This window comes from Dendrobates tinctorius, unplaced genomic scaffold (assembly GCF_039654945.1).
Source record: "Dendrobates tinctorius isolate UK_male_01 unplaced genomic scaffold, ASM3965494v1 ptg000085l, whole genome shotgun sequence".
In the NCBI taxonomy this organism is placed as follows: domain Eukaryota; kingdom Metazoa; phylum Chordata; class Amphibia; order Anura; family Dendrobatidae; genus Dendrobates; species Dendrobates tinctorius.
Window position 1 is genome coordinate 5,773,269 of NW_027361753.1, and position 21,109 is coordinate 5,794,377.

A 21,109-nucleotide genomic window follows, 5' to 3' on the forward strand; every position below is an offset into this window, starting at 1 on the left:
AAACTACAGTAGCTTAGGTATTCATGGTTATGACCACTAGCAACTGTCACTATATGAGTGGTCGTAACCATGGATACCTATGCTACTACAATGCCCTGCACATCGGGTAGGCGACATAGCGAATCAGAAGAACTATCCTACATTTCAAATTGGAGGCATATGCTATTATTAATAGTACACCTACCACATAGTGGGAGAGGATTTTGGAGATGGAAATACCCATTTAATGATGACAAAAGAAGATGCGAGATAAAGAACCAGAGAGGTTTATTTTGTGTCAATTTTTATTGGGTCAAATTTTTAGAAAATATGCATTGCATCATAAAATTTGACATAACTTGACGGGTCAAAAAAAATAAATACATAACAGGCGATTCAACAGAGGATAGTAATTGCTAACGGCTGATGACTGCTCGTGACAGAAATTAATAAACCATGAAACAGGCTCTTTCCTCCTCTTCTCAATTCTTCATCTACTCGGCTTAAGATTCACGTTTCAAAAGTACAAAAGCGCCCATGATGGCCAAAACCGCATACTGGAAATAAAAAAGAGGAGAGGTAACAAAGTCTGCTGTAGTAGTAGTAGTAGCAGGAGGTTAGTACAGAACATTGGGAGAGACGGATATAGGAAAAGGCACAGGAGAGGCGACAGGCTGCGCCATGTGGAGCAGCGTGAACTGCACAAGCGGGGGACACACTCATTCCAAATATCGTGGTATAACTGCTGAGCTGTTCCTATTACAAGCAGAGGCGGATCATCGCAATAGTTTTCTAAAAAACGGACCAGGACTCTCTCTTTCGTGATCATTTTTTTTTTGTTTTGTTTTTAACTTTTTTTTGTTAAACGATTAATGGCATAGAATCTAGAACTGGTGAAATGGGCGAGTAATCTTTAGTTACCTTAAATTTTGGATAATCATTCATCACAATCGTTACCATTCCGACATACGGTAAAAACCTAAAATAAAAAGGTAAACAGTTAATGCCTAAAAGCAAAGTATTTTTTGTGTTATGGATTTTTATATACATTTGACTTTTTAACCCCTTAACGACTGCCGATAGGCCTTTTAACGGCGCTAGTTAAGGGTAATTAAACCACAGTGCCGTTAGCTGTGAAAAAAAATGTATAGCTCCCCCCCAGAGTCAGATTTTCTCCGGGGTCTTAGCTGCCGGGGGTAGCCGAGACCACAGAGAACATGATTCAGGTCGGTTTTTAACGACTCCGCTTTTACGATCGCTGTTATTAACCGTATAACGGCGACCGCAAAAAAAAAAAAAAAGTCTGATGTGTCATTTAATTTCTCTCTCCTCTGATGTGATCGCACATCAGAGCAGAGAGAAATAGGGTCCCCGATCCACCCTCCCCCCTCCTCCCGATGGTCCTTGACCCGCATGCCTCCCCTCCATGGGCGCCGCCATCTTCTTCCAGGAAGAAAATGGCGGGCGCATGCACAGTGCGCCCTCCGAGATCTGGCGGCCGGCACCCAGCAAGATTTTATTCTTTCATTTTGATCACTGTGATAAACCCTATCACAGTGATCAAAATAGAAAAAATAGTAAATAAACCCCCCGTTTATCACCCCCTTAGTTAGGGAAATATAATGTAATAAATAAAATATTTTTATTTTAATTTTTCCATTAGGGTTAGGCTAAAGTTAGGGTTAGAGTTAGGGTTGGAATTAGGGTTAGGGGTGTGTTGGGGTTAGGTTTGTGGTTAGAGTTAGGGTTGGAATTGGGGTTAGGGGTGTGTTGGGGTTAGGTTTGTGGTTAGAGTTAGGGTTGGAATTGGGGTTAGGGTTGAATTAGAATTAAGGGGTTTCCACTGTTTAGGCACATCAGGGGGTCTCCAAACGCGACATGGCGCCACCATTTATTCCAGCCAATTTTGCATTCAAAAAGTCAGTCAGTGCTCCCTCCCTTCCGAGCCCTGACGTGTGCCTAAACAGTGGCTTACCCCAACACATGGGGTACCAGCATACAAATTGCACAACAACTATTGTGGTTCAATTTCTCATGTTACCCTTGTGAAAATATAAAATAGCGGGCTAAAAAAATCATTTTTGAGGAAAAAAATGATTTTTTATTTTCATGGCTCTACGGTATAAACTTCTGTTAAGCACTTGGGGGTTCAAAATGCTCACCACACATCTAGATAAGTTTCTTAAGGGGTCTAGTTTCCAAAATGGGGTCACTTGTGGGGGGGGGGGGGGTTTCACTGTTTAGGCACATCAGGGGCTCTCCAAATGCGACATGGAGTCCGATCTCAATTCCAGCCAATTCTGCATTGAAAAAGTCAAACGGCGCTCCTTCCCTTCTGAGCTCTGCTGTGCGCCTAGTGATTTACCCCCACATATAGGGTATCGGCGTATTCAGGAGAAATTGCAAAACAAATTTTGTGGTTCATTTTCTCTTTTTACACTTGTGAAAATGAAAAAATTGGTTCTGAAGTAAAATGTTTGTAAAAAAAAAAAAGTTTAATGTTAATTTTTTCCTTCCACGTTTCTTCAGTTCCAGTGAAGCATGTAAAGGGTTAATAAACTTCTTGAATGTGGTTTTGAGCACCTTGAGGGGTGCAGTTTTTAGAATGGTGTCACTTTTGGGTATTTTCTGCCATATAGACCCCTCAAACTGATTTCAAATGTGAAGTGGTCCCTTAAAAAAATGGTTTGTAAATTTTGTTCTAATAATGAGAAATCGCTGGTCAACTTTTAACCCTTATAACTTCCCAAAAAAAAAAAAAAAAAAAATTTGTTTCCAAAATTGTGCTGATGTAAAGTAGACATGTGGGAAATGTTATTTATTAAGTATTTTGTGTGACATCTCTCTGAATTAAGGGCATAAAAATTAAAAGTTTGAAAATTGCAAAATGTTAATTTTCGCCATATTTCCATTTTTTTCAAAAATAAACGCAAGTCATATCGAAGAAATTTTACCACTAACATGAAGGACAATATGTCACAAAAAACACTCAGAATCGGTGGGATCCGTTAAAGCGTTCCAGAGTTATAACCTCATAAAGTGACAGTGGTGAGTTGTAAAATCTGGCCCTTTTTACAGTGAGCCCGACACTGGCCCATTCTGTAGAGATCCCTTCACAGACGTCTCATTATCATCACAGCCAGGAATAACACGACGGTATGCAAATTTGAGCTTCTCCAAAGAAAAAAAAAAAGGAAGAAAATTCTCACTAGCGCCACCTATAGGCAGTTATTCTGTAAGGCGATGTGCAACATGTTCAGAATTTGCAGCAGAAAAAAAAAAAAAATCAGCTGCAAAACACTGGAGTGACCAGAAGGTAATGGAGAACTTGACCCTTGAGTTCTAGAGCAATATTTCTCCTTGCAGAGACCCAGGGACTCTAATAGGGAGCCTAAAACTTCTATTATAAAGCCAAAATAATGCAGGAATCCAACAATGAAAATAGATGATCACAGCTCACCTTCTCCCCCCTTCCTACACATTGATCTGTGCTCAGAGCATGCCCATAACACTCTCCCCAAAGGAATCAAGGAGAGAGCCCATTTTATATGGTTGCTGTCAAGAAAAACTCTGACCAGCTGAAAACAAAGTCGTAAAAGCTTAGGCAAGATGGCCACTCGCAGAATCATGTATGGAACGATACACGGATTTAAAAAAAAAAATATATATTTTCAATGTCAATCATGTTACTCATGTCTATGTGCTCGTTCACCAATCCTCATATATTCACCAGTATAAAAAACAAAACTATTCGCCATCCAGATTACCAGTAAACATCTACATAGAAGAGCCCTCCTATATGTATCATATATGAAAGAGGGTGATAACATGGAGAAAAGCTCCTGTATTCCCTCCTCTGGGATCATACAGTGAGAATTTTCTTCTCGCTACCAGCCCAATTGTATAAAATCCTCGGTCCACTGACTTAGCCATAGACACGACATTCACAACCCTAGGAGAACACCTCAACCATCTGGCTACAACCAACTATTCAGTGCAGGGAAGTCGGCGCTCCAAATCCTTCACAGAGACACAATGAAAGGATACCATGCTGTCTTCCTGCAGCCTCCACTAGAGGGCGCTTACAAGTTTTCTGCATACTGGGGTATTGTGTAGTATGCGGTAAGCTCCGGAGCTCCCCCAGGTGGTGGCTGCAGGCAGGCCGAATGTTATCTTTTACATCCGTTATGCAGCAGGGGAATTCAGCCTATTTAGATTATAGAAAACAATGATTTACAAGGAGAAACATTTACTGGAATTTTTGGGTTCTCAAATTCTGTTTGGTTTCCAATTATCACAATTAATGGCCCTGGATAAATAAACAGCCTCTCAAACTCATACCAATGTGGAAGTATATCTAATATATAATTGCCTTGTAATGTTTCCTGATCTGTCCAGATGTCACCGCATCCGAGAATTCCAAGCGGAGGAAGCTCACCGACCACCATATTGGGACACCCAAGTGATGGGTGTCTCAATATGGAAACTGCTGCTGGTACCAACCTATTGCCCGGTACCACCAGCGGAACACCGTCACACCACACACACTCACACGCTCTATATGCCGTACGCACCACACACACACACTCACGCAGCCTCTTGCGCGGTACCACCAGCAGAACACCGTCGCATCACACACACTATATGCCGTACGCACCACACACACTCACGCAGCCTCTTGCGCGGTACCACCAGCGAAACACCATCGCATCACACACACTATATGCCGTACGCACCACACACACTCACGCAGCCTCTTGCGCGGTACCACCAGCGAAACACCGTCGCATCACACACACTATATGCCGTACGCACCACACACACTCACGCAGCCTCTTGCGCGGTACCACCTGCAGAACACCGTTGCAGGCGCAGTGAATCATTCTGCTGATTCCGGCGGCATAAGCGCAACGTGTCTACAGACAGAGGAAGCCGGTCACATTAAAAGGGGTTTTCCCACGAACGAAAGTTCGTTTTAAAAATTGTCTGTGTCTGACCGTGTACGGAGCATACCACATCTCCTGGGCAGGGGAGGAAGCAAAAGACAATACTGACATTACAGCAGGGGATCACAGAGGATTCATTTTGTGAGGTAAAATATTTCACTGACTGTTTAAAACAATATTTTACCTCACCAAATGTATCCTCTGCGATCTCCCGCTGTAATGTCAGTATTGTCTTTTGCTTCCTCCCCTGCCCAGGAGCTGTGGTATGCTCTGTACATGGTCCTACACAGGGGTGAGAGAGACAGGGCACAGGGGGAGACAGCTCAAACGGGACAGCACATGAGGGGAGAACACAGCACAGGAAGGAGAGAGACAGCAGACAAGGGGATAGCAAATGGGGTAGACAGGTCAAAGAAGAGAGCACAGACGGGAGAAGTCAGCACATGGGGAGTGTGGATAGGTGGGTGATATATATATATATATATATATATCATATTCCATGTAAGGAGGGTGGAATACGGAGCTCAAAACTCGGCAAATGCCGGCTGCTATGTACGGCTGGCGCTAACTGCAGTCTTTAACCATTTACAATCTTCTGTCTACTATCATGTTGGTATTTACATGGTGTCGAAGTGTACGCTCCCCACTGGTCCCATATGGTCGGCGTCTTTTTACAATGTATGCAAAATTGCAGTACCGCAGTATATAGTACAAGTGATCAAATAATATAATTTAAAAAAAAAAAACACAGTGGTGAAAACACAAATGTTTTATTTTGTTATATTTATTTTTGTGTGTATAATATACACTCACTGGCCACTTTATTAGGTACACCTGTCCAACTGTGTGTTAAGACTTAATTTCTAATCAGCCAATCACATGGCGGCAACTCAGTGCATTTAGGCATGTAGACATGGTCAAGACAATCTCCTGCAGTTCAAACCGAGCATCAGTATGGGGAAGAAAGGTGATTTGAGTGCCTTTGAACGTGGCATGATTGTTGGTGCCAGAAGGGCTGGTCTGAGTATTTCAGAAACTGCTGATCTACTGGGATTTTCACGCACAACCATCTCTAGGGTTTACAGAGAATGGTCCGAAAAAGAAAAAAAATCCAGTGAGCGGCAGTTCTGTGGCCGGAAATGCCATGTTGATGCCAGAGGTCAGAGGAGAATGGGCAGACTGGTTCGAGCTGATAGAAAGGCAACAGTGACTCAAATTGCCACCCGTTACAACCAAGGTAGGCAGAAGAGCATCTCTGAACGCACAGTGCGTCGAACTTTGAGGCAGATGGGCTACAGCAGCAGAAGACCACACTGGGTACCACTCCTCTCAGCTAAGAACAGGAAACTGAGGCTACAATTTGCACAAGCTCATCGAAATTGGACAGTAGAAGATTGGAAAAACGTTGCCTGGTCTGATGAGTCTCGATTTCTGCTGCGACATTCGGATGGTAGGGTCAGAATTTGGCGTAAACAACATGAAAGCATGGATCCATCCTGCCTTGTATCAACGGTTCAGGCTGGTGGTGGTGGTGTCATGGTGTGGGGAATTTTTTTTTGGGCACTCTTTGGGCCCCTTGGTACCAATTGAGCATCGTTGCAACGCCACAGCCTACCTGAGTATTGTTGCTGACCATGTCCATCCCTTTATGACCACAATGTACCCAACATCTGATGGCTACTTTCAGCAGGATAATGCGCCATGTCATAAAGCTCGAATCATCTCAGATTGGTTTCTTGAACATGACAATGAGTTTACTGTACTCAAATGGCCTCCTCAGTCACCAGATCTCAATCCAATAGAGCATCTTTGGGATGTGGTGGAACGGGAGATTCACATCAGGGATGTGCAGCCGACAAATCTGCGCCAACTGTGTGATGCCATCATGTCAATATGGTCCAAAATCTCTGAGGAATGCTTCCAGCACCTTGTTGAATCTCTGCCACGAAGAATTGAGGCAGTTCTGAAGGCAAAAGGGGGTCCAACCCGTTACTAGCATGGTGTACCTAATAAAGTGGCCAGTGAGTGTATATATCTACTATATAATTGTCTAATTCTGTCTGTCTGTAATCGAAATCCTGCCTTACTGATTGGTCGTGGCAGTTAGGCTGCGACCAATCAGCGACAGTTGCTTAGTTGTCGCGGCAACACGGCTGCATTGCTTATTGTTCAGGCGCATTACAGCCGTTAAAAGCATCACTGCTGCGCTGCTCATTACACAGGCACAGTCCTGTACATATTCTGCAGTACAATACATTAGGTAACAGCAGAAAAGTGACTGCAACTCTGGGTGTAACAGGAGTACATTAGGTAAGAGCAGAACAGTGACTGCAACTCTGGGTGTAACATGAGTACAATTCATTAGGTAAGATCTGAACAGTGACTGCAGCTCTGGCTGTAACAGGAGTATAATACATTAGGTAAGAGCAGAACGGTGACTGCAGCTCTGGGTGTAACTGGACTACAATACATTAGGTAAAAGCAGAACAGTGACTGCAGCTCTGGGAGTAACTGGAGTACAATACATTAGGTAAAAGCATAACAGTGACTGCAGCTGTGGGAGTAACTGGAGTACACTATATTAAGTAACAGCAGAACAGTGACTGCAGCTCTGGGTGTAACAGGAGGACATTGGGTAAGAGCAGAACGGTGACTGCAGCTCTGGGTGTAACTTGCATACAATACATTAAGTAAGAGCAGAACAGTGCAGCTCTGGGTATAACTTGCGTACAATACATTAGGTAAGTGCAGAATGATGACTGCAGCTCTGGGTGTAACTGGACTACAATACATTAGGTAAAAGCAGAACAGTGACTGCAGCTCTGGGTGTAACTGGACTACAATACATTAAATAACAGCAGAACAGTGACAGCAGCTCTGGGTGTAACTGGAGTACAATACATTAAGTAAGAGCAGAACAGTGCAGCTCTGGGTGTAACTTGCGTACAATACATTAGGTAAGTGCAGAACGATGACTGCAGCTCTGGGTGTAACTGGACTACAATACATTAGGTAAAAGCAGAACAGTGACTGCAGCTCTGGGTGTAACTGGACTACAATACATTAAGTAAGAGCAGAACAGTGCAGCTCTGGGTGTAACTTGCGTACAATACATTAGGTAAGTGCAGAACGATGACTGCAGCTCTGGGTGTAACTGGACTACAATACATTAGGTAAAAGCAGAACAGTGACTGCAGCTCTGGGTGTAACTGGACTACAATACATTAAATAACAGCAGAACGGTGACTGCAGCTCTGGGTGTAACTTGCGTACAATACATTAAGTAAGAGCAGAACAGTGCAGCTCTGGGTGTAACTTGCGTACAATACATTAGGTAAGTGCAGAACGATGACTGCAGCTCTGGGTGTAACTGGACTACAATACATTAGGTAAAAGCAGAACAGTGACTGCAGCTCTGGGTGTAACTGGACTACAATACATTAAATAACAGCAGAACAGTGACAGCAGCTCTGGGTGTAACTAGAGTACAATACATTAGGTAACAGCAGAACAGAGACTGCAGCTCTGGCTGTAACTGGAGTACAATACATTAGGTAACAGCAGAACCGTGACAGCAGCTCCGGGTGTAACATGAGTATAATACACTAGATGGTGGCCCGATTCTATCGCATCGTGTAGTTTAGAGTCTCTGTTAAAATAAAAAATAGTTATATACTCGCCTTCCGACGGCCCCCGGACTCTTCCGGGTCCAGTAATGATTAGCGAGAAGGGCCGGAGATGACGTCACTCTTGTGAGAGCGCGACGTCATCAGCGGTGTTTCGCACAAAGCATTACTGGGACCGGAAGATGCCGGGAGCGTGGTGAGAGGAGGGACAGAGTCCGGGGGCCGTCGGGAGGGGAGTATATCACTATTTTTTATTTTAACAGAGACTCTAGAATACCCGATGCGATAGAATTGGGCCACCATCTAAAATATATATATACACACACACATATATATATATATATATATATATATATATATATATATATATATATATATACACACACACACACACACACACACATATATACACACACACACACACACACACACATTTTAACCAAATTTTCTTCAGTAAATGATATGAAAAGTACATCTCATCCCCAAAAATAGAAAACTGACAAGCCCTAGTACGTAGTAATGTGGAAGGAAAAATTATAGCTCTTGAAAGAAGAGGAGGAAAACGACAAAAGTGTAAAAATGAAAATTGGCTTTGATTCTCCATATAATCTGTTATAAATGATCTACATCCTAAAGTGACTTCTGACAAGAATTGTGCCTGGCTATAAGCAGTGCGATGGGATCTCGGCTCCCCCTCCAGACGGGAGGTGACGGCAGTGGAATTACACAGCTCTGTCTGTTTAGATCATACGGATGTTCATCTGCGCCGCTCCCGGTGCAACATGTAAAGACTTTCACCAGGTTCTTTGAGAGAAGAGCTGCTCGTGTTCTCTCCCGGGTCCTTCCCTCTATGTTCTCTCTCGGGTCCCTCCTGCTATGTACTCAAGCAATTTACTCTGTGTTTTCTACATGTGCAAAACTGTCCTTTCCAAAGCTCTAAAAGTTGTTTGCTCTGATGTGATTTATACAGTCACTGGAGGCCGAGCTGTGATTTTCTGTTGCAATCTCCATTAAAAGAGCGAGATTTGTGAAAATCCTTCCTTGGCAACAGTTCTGGTTCACAGTCCAGACATCCGAACTACAGGACAGAAGAAATACGAAGGACCTTCCAAAGAGAAGATTAAATGTAAGAAATCTAATCTACATGTCAAAGCCTTCCTCGACTCTTTTGGATAATGGTGCATTGGGAAAAAAAATTGCTTTCTCCTGCTTGTGTCTTCTAGCGCAGAAAGTCTACTCTTGACCACGAGTCTACAACATCCACCACCTCCTCCAAAATATACATAGATTGCAATGTAAAAAGTGACCACACACTTATAAAATGCTTGTTTGGCAGACAGTGATTCCTAATGGCTTACTTCTCTTAGCGTATGCATGCTCGATTCAGCTGAGCATGCCTACGTCTTCAATTGAAAGGAGGAACTGGCAGTAACTTAATGGAAGCGACTTATGTTCCTTGAGAACAAAGGCTAGGGCACCTATGGCCAGACATCATATGCACAGTTGGTTGGCTAGTGAATATTGGACTCCACTTGGTTGAGACAAAGTGATAGGCTGACCCTACAATCTGTGCACGAATAATGGCACCGACTGGGTGGATCAACATTGCAAATGGAAAAAAAAAAAACATGCATAAAACCCACCCATTTATGGTTTTGGCGTCTGCATGCGGCATGGAGTCAGGACAAGTACAGGAGGTTGGAGAGACTTGAGTCATTCGAAATCTGATGATGATGTGAAAATGATGAAAGACAGAATACAGAAGCCTTGACAGGAGAAGTCCACCTTTAATTCTCTGAAGCTGGGACCCCCAGAATGAAGGGATCTACTTTTAGTGGTGGTGGACTGACCATCTGCAATGTGTCTAGTTGAAAAGGAATAATTAAGATCCCACAAGGAGTAGAGGATGAATCAGGTACCCCCAAGAGGTGCCATCCGCAAGGGCTCAAATTCTGAAAATGGCCTATTCCAGTGGCCGTCAGCTTACTACATCACCCAAATCGCGGACCTTTCTCGGGCCACACATGAACGGCAGATGTTGGGAAAAACTGTAAACGGCAGCAAATTCCCCACCCCACAAAAAACCTTACATTTCAGACTGCGTTTCACATAACGCGTTTCAGGCTTCGCGGCCCTTTGTCACAGAAAAGCTGAGGGTCCCCGACAGGGACTATATAGGATCTAAAATTTACTGTATCCCTATGCCTGCAAGTATAAAAAAGGGGGTAGGCAAAGAATAGATCATTTTCTGAAGACACATTCCCTTTAAAGGGAGGAACGAGATAAAAAGTTTTTCTTCCCGGTTCTGTATCTCTGTAGTGGAGTCAGAGAGCAAGCACAGAAGGCAGTGTCACTATGCTTGGGCCTGCAAGTAGAAAAAGAGCTAGGCAAATGATGGGAATGTGTCTTCAGAAAATTACCTACCAAAGGGAGGAACAGGATGAAAAATTTTATAGTTCCCGGTTCTGTATCTGTGTAGTAGAGAGTAAATCAAAAAAGCAGTCTCATAGGAATCCGTTCCTGTGCACAGAGGCTTCTTTTCAGGTTATCACCCCATTTTCGCAATCAGAAATGATATGTGCCCTTTGGATTGTCTCATTTACAGAGGCGGCATCTTTGTTCTTCTACAAAATGGGTGAAAATAAGAGCAGCTATGCCCTGAATCCACCCTTTGTACCTCCTGAACTTTTATTTTCAGGCGGTGCTGTGGACCAGATTTTAACCCCAAAATCTTAATTTTTATGCATTTTTTTTTTTTTAAACAATACATTACTCTTTGATTCAGAATTGAAAGAAGACATCCATGACGGTAAAGAGTGAGGTGGTGCTTCAGCAATGCGTCAAGTAGCTACAGCGCCGTTCGCAGGTTTTAGGCTGCGTGTCGACAGGACAAGTGTAGCCAGTCGTAAAAGGAGCCAACTTTTTTTCCCTTAACGTCAGCCTCCAGATGGCATCACATTAACCCATGGTTTGATAACCCGCCGCAAAGTAAAATCGCTACTTCCAAAACGTACGAGACAACCACCGTGCCGAGTTTCTTCAAAAACCGCGCACGAGCGTTCCTAGAATTTTTGTACTTCTTTTTGCATCCTAAAAATACGGCGGGTAAGGCTGGTTTCACATTAGCGCTTTTGTGCGCAGCGCATCGTGCGCATGCGCACTGCGCACCTATGTTTAACATGACGTGCGCATGGTCTTGCGCACACTTGCGTTTTCGTGCGCATGCATTTTTTTGTCTTTCGTACCAGGCGCGCCAGATGCAACATGTTGCATTTTTTGGTGCGCCCTGTCTCGGCAAAAAAACGCATGCGCACGCTTGCGCACGGAATGCGCAAAAACAACACATTGAAGTCTATGGGAACGCATGCGTGCGCATGGTCTTGCGCACGGTTGCGTTTTTTTGCGCATGCGTTTTTGAGTTAAACAAGTCTAGAATGTTCTCTAGACAATGGAAAAAATGTCACACCTAAAAACGCATGTGCATAAAAAAACGCAAACGCATGTAAAAACGCATGTAAAACGCAAGCAACGCTGCGTTTTTTTGACGCATCAGCGTACGCATGACGTTAAAAAAACGCGCGTTTGTTTTGCGTTTTTCATGCGCCCGATGCGCTGCCCAAAAAAACGCTAATGTGAAACTAGCCTAAGCAGAGAGCCGGCGTGTTGTAGGAGCAGACAGAATAGTTAATGCCTCCTCATAAAGGAAACGAAAGGCACTTACGGAGCAATAAAAGTGAAGTCGCCTTAGGAATGAGGAGCCGACGTTGCCGATTGTTCGGCTCGGAGGTGGAGGAGCCGCTAAAGCTGAAATGATGTTTTATTCTATTCCTGCACAGACGGATTGCGCCGCTTACATAATGCCGGCACGAAAGGCTGAATAACACAAAAATGCAATTACCTTTATGGTCGCCCACAATGAAAGCTAAAAGAGCCGCGAGGACCTTTGTTACGCTGACTGCGCCAAACTGAGCGAATCTGAAAAGATGAATATCAACAGCCGGACGGATCTACCATGATAGATAACTACAGCTGCTGCCGCCTCCACGGGGGATGCTCTTAAAGGGAACACACCCCATTCATTAATGGCATATCCCCAATTAGTCGGAGCCGTAAGTAACCCTGTAGGGGCTTCACCACACCCTGCTTCATAGAAGGGCGCTGCAGATGATCTCCGACCCCGGCTTAGCTACAGCGTCTATTGGAGTCTGAGGTTATGTAAAACCAACCTCCTGTCTTATCAGAAGCGCAGACAGCGGCTCTGGCGACCAAACATGGTACAAAAACTGCTATGGAGTCCTGCAAAATCTCAGCCGCCCACTACTCACCCTCGCGCTCTGCCCACAACATCCTTCTTTTCAAGCCAGTTCTGTCCTTCCTTATAGAGACCTCGGTCATCAACTTCATTATTGTCTCCCTTGGTCAGGAATTTAATATCTCCGTTATCTCTGTAAATGAAATATACAGAATTAATCTATGAAAAGTACCTAAGACTCAATACATCTGAACATTACATTACTGACCTGAGTTACATCCTGTGTTATACTCCAGAGCTGCACTCACTATTCTGCTGGTGCAGTCATTATGTACATACATTACTGATCCTGAGTTACATCCTGTATTATACTCCAGAGCTGCACTCACTATGTACATACATTACTGATCCTGTACTGATCCTGAGTTACATCCTGTATTATACTCCAGAGCTGCACTCACTATTCTGCTGGTGCAGTCACTATGTACATACATTACTGATCCTGAGTTACATCCTGTATTATACTCCAGAGCTGCACTCACTATGTACATACATTACTGATCCTGAGTTACATCCTGTATTATACTCCAGAGCTGCACTCACTATTCTGCTGGTGCAGTCACTATGTACATACATTACATTACTGATCCTGAGTTACCTGCTGTATTATACCCCAGAGCTGCACTCACTATTCTGCTGGTGCAGTCACTGTGTACATACATTACATTACTGATCCTGAGTTACATCCTGTATTATACTCCAGAGCTGCACTCTCTATTCTGCTGGTGCAGTCACTGTGTACATACATTACATTACTGATCCTGAGTTACATCCTGTATTATACCCCAGAGCTGCACTCACTATTCTGCTGGTGCAGTCACTGTGTACATACATTACATTACTGATCCTGAGTTACATCCTGTATTATACTCCAGAGCTGCACTCTCTATTCTGCTGGTGCAGTCACTGTGTACATACATTACATTACTGATCCTGAGTTACATCCTGTGTTATACTCCAGAGTTGCACTCACTATTCTGCTGGTTCAGTAACTGTGTATATACATTACATTACTGATCCTGAGTTACATCCTGTATTATACCCCAGAGCTGCACTCACTATTCTGCTGGTGCAGTCACTGTGTACATATATTACTTATCCTGTACTGATCTTGAGTCACATCCTGTGTTATACTCCAGAGCTGCACTCACTATTCTGCTGATGCAGTCACTGTGTACATACATTACATTACTGATCCTGAGTTACATCATGTGTTATACTCCAGAGTTGCACTCACTATTCTGCTGGTTCAGTAACTGTGTATATACATTACATTACTGATCCTGAGTTACATCCTGTATTATACCCCAGAGCTGCACTCACTATTCTGCTGGTGCAGTCACTGTGTACATACATTACATTACTGATCCTGAGTTACATCCTGTATAATACTCCAGAGCTGCACTCACTATTCTTCTGGTGGAGTCACTGTGTACATACATTACATTACTGATCCTGAACTGATCCTGAGTTACAACCTGTATTATACCCCAGAGCTGTACTCACTATTCTGCTGGTGCAGTCACTGTGTACATACATTACATTACTGATCCTGTACTGATCCTGAGTTACATCCTGTATTATACTCCAGAGCTGCACTCACTATTCTTCTGGTGGAGTCACTGTGTACATACATTACTGATCCTGAGTTACATCCTGTATTATACTCCAGAGCTGCACTCACTATTCTGCTAGTGCAGTCACTGTGTACATACATTACTGATCCTGAGTTACATCCTGTATTATACCCCAGAGCTGCACTCACTATTCTGCTGGTGCAGTCTCTGTGTACATACATTACATTACTGATCCTGAGTTACATCCTGTATTATACTCCAGAGCTGCACTCACTATTCTGCTGGTCGAGTCACTGTGTACATACATTGCAATACTGATTCTGAGTTACATCGTGTATTATACCCCAGAGCTGCACTCACTATTCTGCTGGTGCAGTCACTGTATACATACATTACATTACTGATCCTGAGTTACATCCTGTATTATACTCCAGAGATGCACTCACTATTCTGCTGGTGCAGTCACTGTGTACATACATTACATTACTGATCCTGTACTGATCCTGAGTTACATCCTGTATTATACTCCAGAGCTGCACTCACTAATCTGCTGGTGCAGTCACTGTGTACATACATTACATTACTGATCCTGTACTGATCCTGAGTTACATACTGTATTATACTCCAGAGCTGCACTCACTATTCTTCTGGTGGAGTCACTGTGTACATACATTACATTGGTGATCCTGTACTGATCCAGAGTTACATCCTGTATTATACGCCAGAGCTGCACTCACTTTTCTGCTGGTGCAGTCACTGTATACATACATTACATTACTGATCCTGAGTTACATCCTGTATTATACTCCAGAGCTGCACTCACTATTCTGCTGGTGCAGTCACTGTGTACATACATTACATTACTGATCCTGAGTTACATCCTGTATTATACTCCAGAGCTGCACTCACTTTTCTGCTGGTGCAGTCACTGTGTACATACATTACATTACTGAACCTGAGTTACATCCTGTATTACCCCAGAGCTGCACTCACTATTCTGCTGGTGCAGTCACTGTGTACATACATTACATTACTGATCCTGAGTTACATCCTGTATTACACCCCAGAGCTGCACTCACTATTCTGCTGGTGCAGTCACTGTGTACATACATTACATTACTGATCCTGAGTTACATCCTGTATTATACCCCAGAGCTGCACTCACTATTCTGCTGGTGCAGTCACGGTGTACATACATTACATTACTGATCCTGAGTTACATCCTGTTTTATACTCCAGAGCTGCACTCACTATTCTGCTCTAACCATATAGTCTCCTAAATAATACTTTACTTTTCATGAACTTTGATGACTCTGTGAACTATTGGGATGTCTCTGCCTTCCACTTTGAAAACCACAATCTCTCCGGCCCGGATGGGGTCCTCATGGAAGTTAGTGAGGAACAGCAGATCTCCTCGATGGAAGGCCGGCTCCATGCTGCCGCTGTGGAAGAAGCAGACGGGTCACAAACCAACAACACACACAAATTAAAGGATGCACATAAACCTAGTAACTTGATTTGCTACAGATGTAGCAGAGGTGAAATGGCTTCTCAGCTTTTTGACTTAAGACTGTGGCTGTTGAGGATTTTAGGATAAAGATCATTAGGCAGGGGCTACCAGCAGCTCTATGTAAAACTACTAACATCACCACTGAGAGATGGCAAATGACAATCTCAGCTCTGCTGCATCAGCCAGAATTCTCAAAGGAAAAAAAAAACTAATACTACAGTAGTGGGCTCTGTTCACACATCCATGCAGAAATGCCATTTGTCTTGTTCCGTTTAAAGAGTTAAGGGACCAAGAACGAGCAGAAATCTCCGTTTGTGGATGAAATTAGTCAAATGCCTGGGGAGTGTCTACACGTAGCGCTCCTGCCCCCGGCGCTCCAGCGATCCACACAAGGATAGGACATGATGTCCTCCTATCCAGTCAATCCCCTGACTACCGAGGCCACCGATTGGCTGCAGGGTCAGCTGACTGATGACATCACCACTTCTGACAACGACCATCGGAGTGGAGTGGCCCTTTAATTTAGACAGTTTTTAAAAAGGATGGAAAACTCCCTTTCAGGACCCGAACCTACCTCAGTACAACAACAATGGGGCTCTCGCTGCCCGTGACTACGATCAGGCCTTTCCATATCATCAGGGCAGAGGACACAATCATGGCGAAGTTCAGCACCTGATAGTAAAGCTGCAGATCAAAGAAAAAACATCAACAGGTGAGATCACAAAAAAAAAAGAAAAAAAGTCCTTGTCTGTAAGGCTGTGTGCACATGTCCGGAATTCCCGCGTGTTTTATGCGTTTTTTCGCAGCGTAAACACATACAATAAGCAACCCATTGTAGTCAATGGCATTCTGCACATGCTGTGCTAATGCTGCGTATTTTTCCGCGGGAAAATACGCAGCATGCTCATTCTTTGTGCGGAATCGTGGGAATTCCGCACACATAGGAATGCATTGTTCCGCCTACTTTCCGCATGTGGCTGTGCCCATCATGCGCAAAGTAAGCGGATCATATGCGGATGGTACCCAGGGTCTGGAGGAGAGGAGACTGTCCTCCAGGCTCTGGGTACCATATCCCTGTAAAAAATAGAATTAAAAAAAAAAAAAAATTGTGATATTCTCACCTTCCGGCGTCCCATGCAGCATCCCAGGCCTCAGCGATGCTCCCGGTAAGTCCCGTTCCCAGCGATGCCTCGCAACAACGACCTTTGATGATGCAGCGGTCTTGCGAGATGCTACGTCATCTGGGGTCATTGTCGCAATGCATCGCTGGGAACGGGACTTACCGGGAGCATCGCTGAGGCCTGGGGACGCTTGCATGGGACGCCGGAAGGTGAGAATATCACAATTTTTTATTTTTTTTTATGATTTTTAATATTAGATCTTTTTACTACTGATGCCGCATAGGCAGTTTCAATAGTAAAAAGTTGGTCACACTCGTCAAACACTATGTTTGACGAGTGTGACCATGTGTACAATACTACTATATATACAATATGCACACTACACGGGCACTGCGGTGTGTACGATACTACTACACTGCTCAAAAAAATAAAGGGAACACTTAAACAGAATATAATTCCAAGTAAATCAAACTTCTGTGAAATCAAACTGTCCACTTAGGAAGCAACACTGATTTACAATCAATTTCACATGCTGTTGTGCAAATGGAATAGACAACAGACGGAAATTATTGGCAATTATCAAGACACCCTCAATAAAGGAGTGGTTCTGCAGGTGGGGACCACAGACCACATCTCAGTACCAATGCTTTCTGGCTGATGTTTTGGTCACTTTTGAATGTTGGTTGTGCTTTCACACTCATGGTAGCATGAGACGGACTCTACAACCCACACAAGTGGCTCAGGTAGTGCAGCTCATCCAGGATGGCACATCAATGCGAGCTGTGGCAAGAAGGTTTGCTGTGTCTGTCAGTGTAGTGTCCAGAGGCGCTACCAAGAGACAGGCCAGTACACCAGGAGATATGGAGGGGGCCGTAGAAGGGCAACAACCCAGCAGCAAGACCACTACCTCTGGTTTTGTGCAAGGAGGAACAGGAGGAGCACTACCAGAGCCCTGCAAAATGACCTCCAGCAGGCCACAAAGGTGCATGTGTCTGCACAAACAGTTAGAAACCGACTCCATGAGGATGGTCTGAGTGCCCAACGTCCACAGATGGGGGTTATGCTTGTGTGTATGATATTACTACAAGTGCTTCTCACTAAATCAGAATATCATCAAAAAGTTAATTTCTTTCAGTTCTTCAATACAAAAAGTGAAACATTCTAGAGAGTCATTACACACAGAGTGATCTATTTCACGTGTTTATTTCTGTTAATGTTGAGGATTATGGCTTACAGCCAATGAAAACCCAAAAGTCATTATCTCAGTAAATTAGAATACTTTATAACACCAGCTTAAAAAATGATTGTAAAATCCGAAATGTTGGCCTACATTATGTTCAGTAAATGCACTCAACACTTGGTCGGGGCTCCTTTTGCATCAATTACTGCATCAATGCGGCGTGGCATGGAGGCAATAAGCCTGTGGCACTGCTGAGGGGTTATGGAAGCCCAGGTTGCTTTGATTGCAGTCTTCAGCTCGCCTGCATTGTTGGGCCTGGTGTCTCTCATCTTCCTCTTGACAATACTCCATAGATTCTCTATGGGGTTAAGGACAGGCGAGTTTGCTGCCAATCAAGCACAGTGATGCTGTTGTGTGTAAACCAGGTATTGGTACTTTTGGCAGTGTGGACAGAGGCCAAATCCTGCTGGAGAATGAAATTTCCATCTCCATAAGCTTATCGGCGGAGGGAAGCATGAAGTGCTCTAAAATTTCCTGGTAGACGGCTGCGCTGACTTTGGTCTTGATAAAACACAGTGGACCTACACCAGCAGATGACATGGCTCCCCAAACCATCAGTGATGGTGGAGACTTCACACTAGACCTCCAGCAGCTTGGATTGTGGCCTCTCCACTCTTCCTCCAGACTCTGGGACCTTGATTTCCAAATGAAATGCAAAATGTACTTTCATCTGAAAACAACAACGTGGACCACTGACAACAGTCCAGTTCTTTTTCTCCTTGGCCCAGGTAAGACGCTTCTGGCGTTGTCTATTGGTCATGAGTGGCCCGACACAAGGAATGTGACACTTGTAGCCCATGTCCTGGGTCTGTGTCTGGTGGCTCTTGAAGCAATGACTCCAGCAGCAGTCCACTCCTTGTGAATCTCCCCCAAATTTTTGAATGGCCTTTTCTTAACAACCCTTTCAAGGCTGCGGTTATCCCGGTTGCTTGTGCACCTTTTTCTACCACACTTTTTCTTTCCACTCCACTGGAACCAGCGCTACGCCCTACAGGCGCCCGGCTGGGACCGGCGCTACGCCCTACAGGCGCCCGGCTGGGACCGGCGCTACGCCCTACAGGCGCCCGGCTGGGACCGGCGCTACGCCCTACAGGCGCCCGGCTGGGACCGGCGCTACGCCCTACAGGCGCCCGGCTGGGACCGGCGCTACGCCCTACAGGCGCCCGGCTGGGACCGGCGCTACGCCCTACAGGCGCCCGGCTGGGACCGGCGCTACACCCTACAGGCGCCCGGCGCTACACCCTACAGGCGCCCGGCTGGGACCGGCGCTACACCCTACAGGCGCCCGGCTGGGACCGGCGCTACACCCTATAGGCGCCCAGCTGGGACCGGCGCTACACCCTATAGGCGCCCGGCTGGGACCGGCGCTACACCCTATAGGCGCCCGGCTGGGACCGGCGCTACACCCTACAGGCGCCCGGCTGGGACCGGCGCTACGCCCTACAGGCGCCCGGCTGGGACCGGCGCTACGCCCTACAGGTGCCCGGCTGGGACCGGCGCTACGCCCTACAGGCGCCCGGCTGGGAGCGGCGCTACGCCCTACAGGCGCCCGGCTGGGAGCGGCACTACGCCCTACAGGCGCCCGGCTGGGAGCGGCACTACGCCCTACAGGCGCCCGGCTGGGAGCGGCACTACGCCCTACAGGCGCCCGGCTGGGAGCGGCACTACACCCTACAGGCGCCCGGCTGGGAGCGGCACTACACCCTATAGGAGCCCGGCTGGGAGCGGCACTACACCCTATAGGAGCCCGGCTGGGAGCGGCACTACACCCTATAGGAGCCCGGCTGGGAGCGGCACTACACCCTATAGGAGCGGCACTACACCCTATAGGCGCCCGGCTGGGAGCGGCACTACACCCCTATAGGAGCCCGGCTTGGACCGGCAGCCGGAGACGTATAATGTATATATTTGTATTGCACTGCTCGCTCTTTCTGGGGTGTTTCTTAGCACAGCTGGCATGGTGTCCCCTGATTCCAGCGCTGCTGTTCATGAAAAATCATTGAATAATCGGCGCCGGCATTAATCACTGAGTGTTGGTAAGAAACGTGGGCGCCTCTCCAGCTCCATGCTGATGAATGGATGTCTACAAGGGGCCGTGTGTGCCATGTTTCCTCCGTTCAGTAAGATTTCTATTTTGTTTCTCCGAGAACACGATGAAGCGAATATGCGGCCGGAAAAATCGCTCAGATGTTGCCAGCTCGAGAGTTACCCAGGAAACCGGCTCATTACTGCCCATCTGTGCCACCTCCATTTACAGCCCTGCCTTGCACGGCGCTCCGGACAGCGCGGTCTAGAAAGAGCGTTCAGGGAAGTCGCTGAAGCACAGGCAAATGTAACCCCTTGCTCTAAGGAAACGATTTTCCCGAAAAAAAAAAAATATCTTTTTTTTAGGGTCCTCACTCCTATACCATGCCCATGTTATTTGCTGCTTTTCACATTTTTCACAAGTAGCAAGGGGTAGTAAAAATCTGCAACTTTCTTTATGCCACGACAGTGGTGCAAACAGCATTGTACGTTGGGTGTTACATACATTATTAGAGAGATCTCTCGGACCAGATGAGGCTGGTGTACTTACTTTATAAATCAATGTGAGAATGGCTGTACAATGCTTTCTGAAAGTTTAAATGCAATCTGCACCGACCTAGCCTAATTGACAGCTCCTCAGTGTCCCTCCACCCTGCTGCATCTCCACCCAACTAGACTGAAAGGTCCCTAGTGAAGTGGAGCAAATCGATCTATTGTACCCTGGCCCAACAGTCACGTCAGTATCCCGTAAGTCTTCTAACCGCTTCTTACAT

At 45.3% G+C, this 21,109-nt stretch overlaps 1 protein-coding gene across 1 annotated transcript in view; it reads right to left on the reverse strand.

The window, feature by feature from the left end:
* Positions 1–266: 266 nt before the first annotated feature.
* The window catches only part of SEC11C (SEC11 homolog C, signal peptidase complex subunit), a 28,907-nt gene continuing 8,064 nt past the window's right edge, over positions 267–21,109 (reverse strand). Inside the window, exons 2-6 of the mRNA XM_073584796.1 lie at positions 16,525–16,634; positions 15,733–15,882; positions 12,877–12,996; positions 901–958; positions 267–536 (exon numbers count right to left, since the gene is read on the reverse strand). Coding sequence (XP_073440897.1) covers positions 483–536; positions 901–958; positions 12,877–12,996; positions 15,733–15,882; positions 16,525–16,634 — 492 coding nt within the window. The 3' untranslated portion in view covers positions 267–482. The remainder of the gene's footprint in view (positions 537–900; positions 959–12,876; positions 12,997–15,732; positions 15,883–16,524; positions 16,635–21,109) is intronic.